Source organism: Hevea brasiliensis, chromosome 3, assembly GCF_030052815.1.
Source record: "Hevea brasiliensis isolate MT/VB/25A 57/8 chromosome 3, ASM3005281v1, whole genome shotgun sequence".
NCBI lineage: Eukaryota > Viridiplantae > Streptophyta > Magnoliopsida > Malpighiales > Euphorbiaceae > Hevea > Hevea brasiliensis.
The window spans coordinates 104,236,422-104,243,483 of record NC_079495.1 but is presented as its reverse complement, the minus strand read 5'-3'; the positions used below and the strand labels follow the sequence as shown (position 1 = coordinate 104,243,483).

The 7,062-nt window shown below is 36.7% G+C and overlaps 1 protein-coding gene across 3 annotated transcripts; it reads right to left on the bottom strand.

The window, feature by feature from the left end:
- Positions 1-1,181: 1,181 nt before the first annotated feature.
- On the bottom strand, positions 1,182-6,790 carry LOC110651128 (RNA polymerase sigma factor sigB). 3 transcript variants are annotated; one of them, XM_058144387.1, is made up of 8 exons: positions 6,495-6,790; positions 4,538-4,722; positions 3,817-3,979; positions 3,374-3,732; positions 2,428-2,658; positions 2,154-2,294; positions 1,780-1,980; positions 1,182-1,675 (listed from the first exon to the last, which is right to left on the bottom strand). In XM_058144387.1, the coding sequence occupies exons 1-8, from the start codon at positions 6,589-6,591 to the stop codon at positions 1,397-1,399; spliced, it is 1,656 nt and encodes a 551-aa protein (XP_058000370.1). In that variant the 5' UTR covers positions 6,592-6,790; the 3' UTR covers positions 1,182-1,396. The 3 variants fall into 3 exon arrangements, with proteins under 3 accessions (XP_058000370.1, XP_021662056.2, XP_021662048.2); XM_021806364.2 differs by having other exon boundaries at positions 3,374-3,729; XM_021806356.2 differs by having other exon boundaries at positions 3,374-3,979.
- Positions 6,791-7,062: the final 272 nt, after the last annotated feature.

Below are 7,062 nucleotides of genomic sequence, written 5' to 3'. Positions count from 1 at the left end.
ATTGTAATTTCAATATTATTATATGTTTAAGCATGCCCATGCATCACTTATATGTATATATCTATGTAGTTAAATTCTAGGCACGTTTTATGTTGCATTCACAACTGTTAAAGTGCCATGTATGTTGTTGTGATAATTTGGAGTAGTGTGCGTGCGTTGGCGTGCGTGTGATGTGGTGTTGGCTATGGATAGGACGGGTAGTCACGGCTTGAAATCTTCGCTGGGACCCGATCCTTCGGGGGTAGTCACGGCTTGAGTTCTTCGCTAAGACCCCGATTTGGTTTATTAAGCGAAAGTCCGACTTGAGTTCTTCGCTGGCACCAGGTTGGATTTAAGAGAGCTGTATAGGGGATCAGCTCCCATATATTATGATTGATATTACTGGGTGTGTGAGTGCTCCAAATTACCTTTTTGCTGTTATGATGTGAACTTGTTGCTGATGTTGCATTTCACTCTACAGGGTGCATTAGTTTTAGATAGTTATAGAGATTATGGTTAAAATTGATATTTTACTCTCTGAGTCGAACGCTCACTCCTGTTCACCAATTTTTTTTCCAGGCTACAGGAGGAGACATTTTTCAGAATAACCTGTCCCTTTTCTCTCAGGTTATGAAAAGATTACTTAATTGTATTATTATTCTCCAAATTTGTAATTTAGGACTTCGCATGTACTAGTAGTAGTATTAATCCTGTCAGGGACTGCGTGAATTTAAGTTTTTGTATTAATAAATGAAAAATTTTTATGAGTTTTAAATAGTTTGTAAATGATGTAACAGGGTTGAGCTGGGCTCCCCTAATTTCAGTTCTGATAATTACTGGATTAAGTTGGCCCGAAATGAAATTATACAGTTTGATTTAAATTATTTTATATGCATATTGGGCCTAAATTGTAGGCCTGGTTATGGATTTGAGGAATAGTTAGGCTTACTACGGGCCTCGGGGGCTTTAAGCTGGCCCAGGTCCTAGTACCGATCCGGCCCATAGGTTGGGTCGTGACAATGCCAGAATCAGAACTAAACATCCTAGTTACAAGTCTATTTTCCAATGTTTCTCTTATAGAAATGTAAAATTCCAATACAACTTGTGTTTAATGCTTATGATTCAAAAATGGAAGTGGAGGGATTTTGAAAGACACTACTACTTTCAGAAAATAACTGAAATTAAATCTTGACAATGCTCAATTCAATTGCTTCAAAGTATTTTGCCTTTGGTACCTCAGAAAATGGAAATTTGCTTAATTCAAAATTTTTGTCCCTATGCATATCTATTCTCTAAAATTCTGAAGAAGAATATAAAAGTAGACATTTCAATTGCTGGAGAAAGAAAAATGAAGAAATAAATACACAAGAGCCTCAGGCAAGCTACCTGGAGCTTCAGCACTGTAGTTCCTATTTCACTAAACTAAATACTGCTTCAATTGTTTGGTCCTCTTCTTATTCTTCAGTTTTCGAAATGCGCTCGACTCAATTTGCCGTATTCTCTCCCTGCACACACCCAACATCTCCCCTATCTCTTGTAATGTTTTCATCCTTCCATCCTCCAATCCAAATCTCCATCTGATGACTTGATTCTCCCTTGGACTGAGACTGTCCAGCACCTTCTCCAAGTCCTTCTTCATAAATTGCTTCATTAGCAGATCTTCTGCTGTTTCTGCATCAGGATGTGCAATTACTTCCTGGAAATAAGACGAATGAACTGTTAAACAAAAGACAGAAATTCAAAGATGCAATTAAGGTTCTGACACTGAAAGTGCATGATGAAAGGGAATAAGAGACTGACCGAAGGTTTAAGATCCATGTTAAGCCCAATCTTCTGGTCAAGAGACCTTGGAGCTTTTGGAGTGAGTAGTACAGCACTAAGCCTTTTCATTGAAAGCCCAGCTGCCTCTGCAATTTCTTCATCACTAGGATGTCTTCCATTTTCACTATACAATTGCTTTCTAGCCTCCTTCACTCTGTAAGTTGCTTGCACCATATGAAACTGTAAATCCAAAGCATTTAGACATGAAGCATCATGCATTTAGCATAACAATAACTTCATTAAACACGATGTTACTGGCAAAAAACACAACACTTCATTTTTACATGACAATAGCAGAAGACAATTAAGTTTAGTGCTGTCAGAGAAAAAAAAGGGGATATTAAAGAACTTACTGGCAGGCGTATTGTCCTTGATTGATCAGAGAGAGACTTGCGGACTGCCAGCTTAATCCACCAATGAGCATAAGTTGAGAATTTGAAACCTTTTGAAGCATCAAACTTCTCTGCACCCCTTACAAGACCCCGGCATCCTTCCTGTGAGTAAATGCAAATTTCAGATGCCACAAGCAGGAAAGCAAACAGATTTAATACAAGGTTTTTCTATTCTTTCCTCATAAATTATTTTTGGAGAATCAAGTCAACTTGCTAGGCTGCAAATTGTAAATACCTGAACAAGATCTTGGAGATTCATCCCAGCTCCCTGATAATTTTTTGCAATTGAAATAACAAGCCGTATGTTGGACTTGATCATTTTGTCTTTGCAAAATATACCATGGTTTAAGCGCTTCCTTAAAGTTTTCAGATCTACCCCTGCAGCAGCAGCCCACTGTGCAAAGGTGGGCTCACCTCCACAACGCTCTGCAAGCTCCTCCTGGAGCCGTTCAAGTTTCAGTAGGTCCTGAATTACAATAAGACATGAGGAGATATTAGAAATCTGAGAATATTAAATGGAAAATAAAATACCAATGAAACTAATATTAATCTTCCAAATAAAAAGGAAAATTATGAAGCCTTCCATAAAAAAGGGAAAAAACAAATTAAAACAATAAAGGTTTCCCAGTTATATGCAGCTTAAGTGTGCAAACATCATTAACTTTCACAAATTGCCTGTCTAAAGAAGCATTAAGGTAAATCAATATCCTCCTGTCGTGCATATAATGTTTGTAAGGACAATGAAAATTTTTCATTGTGTTTGGATAAATTAATAAGTAATTCATTTGATTTGAAAAAGAGTTCCATAAAAAGAGTTCATCTATAAGTGAATTCTCATGTTCCTTATATATTAACTATAGAAGACATTTTAAAATTATAGCCTAATTAATTTAAAATTCATTTGCAAGTTCTATCAAGTTTGGTAGAGTTTGGTTCAAGCTTGAGCAATTCCATAGAGCTGAAAATGTAGAATGTGATTTTTTTTATGCATACCTAACATGATGAGTGTGGATTTGCAAATGAAATTCAAAAAATTTTACAGAATTCATTTATACCAACAGCTAAACCTTTAGCTAATATCAGCTACTTGTGGTTAGGTGTAACATAGTCCTTAAACCATTGGAAGAAAACCAATTGTAGGGATGAGTTTATCATGCATATCACAACCTTTGTAATCACACCTGTATTCCTTCAGACAATTCCAATTCTTCAGTAGCAGTTAGAAGCCTGGAAGTGCTTGCCGTTCCTCTCAAGTAATGTAATGGATCAGAGTAGTCCACATCCTGCAAAGAAGCACGCTTTTTCTTGCTGGTAGAACTAGACTTCACAGGCATGACATTTGCAGCAGTCTTTTCAGCTGCTCTTGTGCGTCTGGTTTTTCTTTCTGTTTGGCGCCTTGATCTCACAGCTATACCTTCTGAAATTTGTTTCTGCAGAAGTTCAAGCTCTTCATGACTTGGCTCTAAATCATTGGATTCTTTGATGGGATATTGTATGGAATATTCTTCCCTTTGCCCAGTGTCATTTTGTACAGAATCTCCTAGAATACGAGCTAGTTCTGTTTCAGTAAACGGAGGCCGCCTTGATGAGAAGGCATCAGCTGTGGATGGATTTGCAAGTTTACCTTCAGTTTCTGCACAAGGAAAACTTTTAACCAAAAGGGCAGCATCCTTTGCAACCTTGGCAGCAGCTCTTGCAAGAGCAACTGCTTCGGCAGCAGCAGCAGCAATTACAGCCTCATCACTAGTAATAAGTGTTTCTGTAGCCAAAGTAGATCCAAAGGTTGCCTGTACATAAATCCACAAACAATAAATTATAACAACCTTGTTATACACACCAATTAATAATGTTAAGTCAGAAATAAAATGCCCAAAGAAAATAGAAATTATGATATAGTTCCAAAAACTGTCCAGGAGATTTTGTGCAGGATAAACCTGAAAAGGAGATCATCATAAGCTTTTGAAAGAACAAGATAAAAAAAAATGACAGTTTAAGAATCCTATATATGTACACACACACACACACACATATGCACACACACAAGCAATTCAGTATGCAAGAAAAAAATGAGATGATAAAAGCATCTCAGATGATCACCAGTTTGACTTTGAATACATATGTTAATGCAAGATGATTGAAGATCCCTTGAGTTAATAAAATGAAAACTATACACGATAGTAAACAAAAAAGATGCTGCTCCATTTTTTAGAAGCCTTGTCCGTCAAGATCACCACATATAACAGAAGTAATGTAGGTTTATGATGGAAAAGTAAATGATGAATAAGAATGTTCCACATTTTTCCTCTACAAAACTTATGCCAATATCCAAAGAGAACAAGTATCACCTCTTTGGGAGGACCAATTGCTCCTGCGTACGTCCATGTACTGATTGCAGTAAATGAAACTAAATGAGCTTCAAAAGAAGGTAATCTCAGCTTCTCCAGATCAAGCACTGCAATGGATGTGGATGGTGATGTGGTCGACAAAATGCATTGTGCTGGGGAACAGATTGGCTCTCTACTCTTTGCAGCTGATTTGAACAAAGCAATCACAGTAAAGGTAATGTGCAATAGATGTATGACTCTAGATCCTAAACACATCACAGTAAAGCGTCACTAATAACTGCACTCCATTCAATAATTATGCCCTCAATGCCAGTGATTTGAACATTTAATGTCATTAAACATACTTTAGAAACAGCTATTGATAACAATCAAACTATCAGCAGGGATGCGGATGAAAACAAGCGCTTAGGTGCCTATGATATCATTATTGATCACATCTGCATACAAACGACACTTGTATAAAGCTAGCTTGGAAACTAACGAGTAAGCAGGTTATTTCTTTCTAAGAAGTAAGATATACACAAATGTTCATATAAAACTATCACCAAAGGATAAATATCAGGATTTAATCCAATTTTTACCATTCGTCATACACTTAGAAAATTTGGTTAGCGTTCCCAAAAAGTGTTCAATTGCAGGAATCAATTGGTTTCAGCCCAAAACAAGAGGTTTCCCTATTGGAATTGGAGAAAGAAGCGACCACTACGATGAAGCCATGGAGCACTTATTGAGAAAAGAAGGGAAGTCAAGATGGCTGGTTGCATGGGAGAATAATGATGATTTGAAATTTGTGCCACTTGCAATAGCAGTACAAGCTCTGGTGATTCAGAAAAATAAGTGTCAATGAGGTTGCATGTTTGCTACTCCAATAACTGCTATGCCCATCCCAGAGTAAAAAGCTATTGTGATCTTTAATAGAAGAATGGTAGGATGGTAAAAGTAGCTCATGGAGAGTAAAATATGCAGTTCAAACTTATCCTTGACAATTTACTTACACAAATTTTCAAGCGTATGCCTCCACAACTTTTACCCATACAACTGTTGAATGAAGCAACAGCTGATACCACAAAGGAATGCCCATAAACTCTTTAGCAATTGAGAAAATCTTTTGATGTGGTTGAAAAAAACTGAATTCAAGGTTGTCTGGTCATGTAAGGTAAACTCGATGAATCATAGCGCACTCAATCTACCAGCTATCAACTAATCTAAATTTTAATAATCTACATACCATTATTTATGGCATTTTATAAGCCACAACACCTCCTTATGCAGTTTAGAAGAGAATAACAGAATATGAGAGAACTCCCTGTTACATCAGGCAGGCATAATGTAAATAAATTACACATGCAGATACACACACGAATATCAGTTAAACATCGCTGAGAACAGTGATGGATCAGCTTAACTCAAATAACTCTCACAACACCAGACACCTATTTCAGAGCTGGTTGAAACAAAGGCATCCACAGAGTGTCATTCAAACATTACATATGAACAAAACATACCGATCACGATTCTTATTGAAATAAGGAAAACTGAAAATGAATGGCATCCAAAACACCAAACCGAAGCACAACACTTTAGTTCCGATGAAGCAAAATTTTTGTGACTAGATATCAACCAAAAAACATAAAGACACAACTATTCTAGTTCTCAATGAAAGCAAGACGTCTAGAGTTAACAGCATTCAAGATATACAAAACCAAAACACACCCGTTTTAGTTTTGGTTGAAACAAAGGCATTTCACATTTGAGATTGGAAGTCAAACCAAAAAAGCAAAAAAAGAAGCACAACCAGTTCAATTGAGGTTCAAACAAAGGCATTTGTGATTGAATATCAACCCAAAAAGAAAAAAAAAATCACATAATTAGTACACGCCCATTTTAGCTCAGATTGAAATAATGGCATTAGTGAGGTAATAATGGAAAATTGAGAGAGAAAGAGAGAGTAACTCACAAGATTGGGTAAAGTTGGAACCGTGATGGTAGTGAGTTCTAAAATGGATAGAGAAACTGTCTGGTTGGCACTTAAACTGTGGCAGTAAACAAGACATCCTCCACTTCTCCTGCTACGAATACTACTCGTTTCTTTTTCATTCAATTCACTCGTTAATCTCTAAAATCCATGAAAGGGCCTTATCAATTAGCTGAAAGTTCTCAAGGACTTCAGAGAGAAAGCGAGAGAGAGAGAGAGAGAGAGAGAGAGAGAGAGAGTCAGAGATGTGCTCTGCCAATTGCTGTTATTTGGATAAGGGGAGCGAGGCCTGCGGCCTGCCTGCGGACGAGAAAGAGAAAACCAGCCCGATCCGGTTCGAGCACCAAATCATATCAATTTAATTTGAAATCAATAATGCCTTGTATTGAATTTTTCTCTTTTTTAAATCGTATCACGATGAACCTATTTTATTTGGTTTAATTCAGAATTAAAATCATATTTTTATTTAAGAAATAAAAAAAATTGAAATAAAAACATTGAATGACATTAAAATTGGACTGAATCAAGGTCAAAACCAATTAAATTAAAA

Excerpts from the sequence above, each read along its gene's own strand:
- LOC110651128 (XM_021806356.2), bottom strand. The coding sequence starts at position 6,591 with ATGTCTTGTTTACTGCCACAGTTTAAGTGCCAACCAGACAGTTTCTCT. Across the intron at positions 2,659-3,373 it reads AATTGTCTGAAGGAATACAG|GACCTACTGAAACTTGAACG; the intron begins GTGTGATTACAA and ends ATTGTAATTCAG. Across the intron at positions 1,676-1,779 it reads ACATGGATCTTAAACCTTCG|GAAGTAATTGCACATCCTGA; the intron begins GTCAGTCTCTTA and ends TCTTATTTCCAG.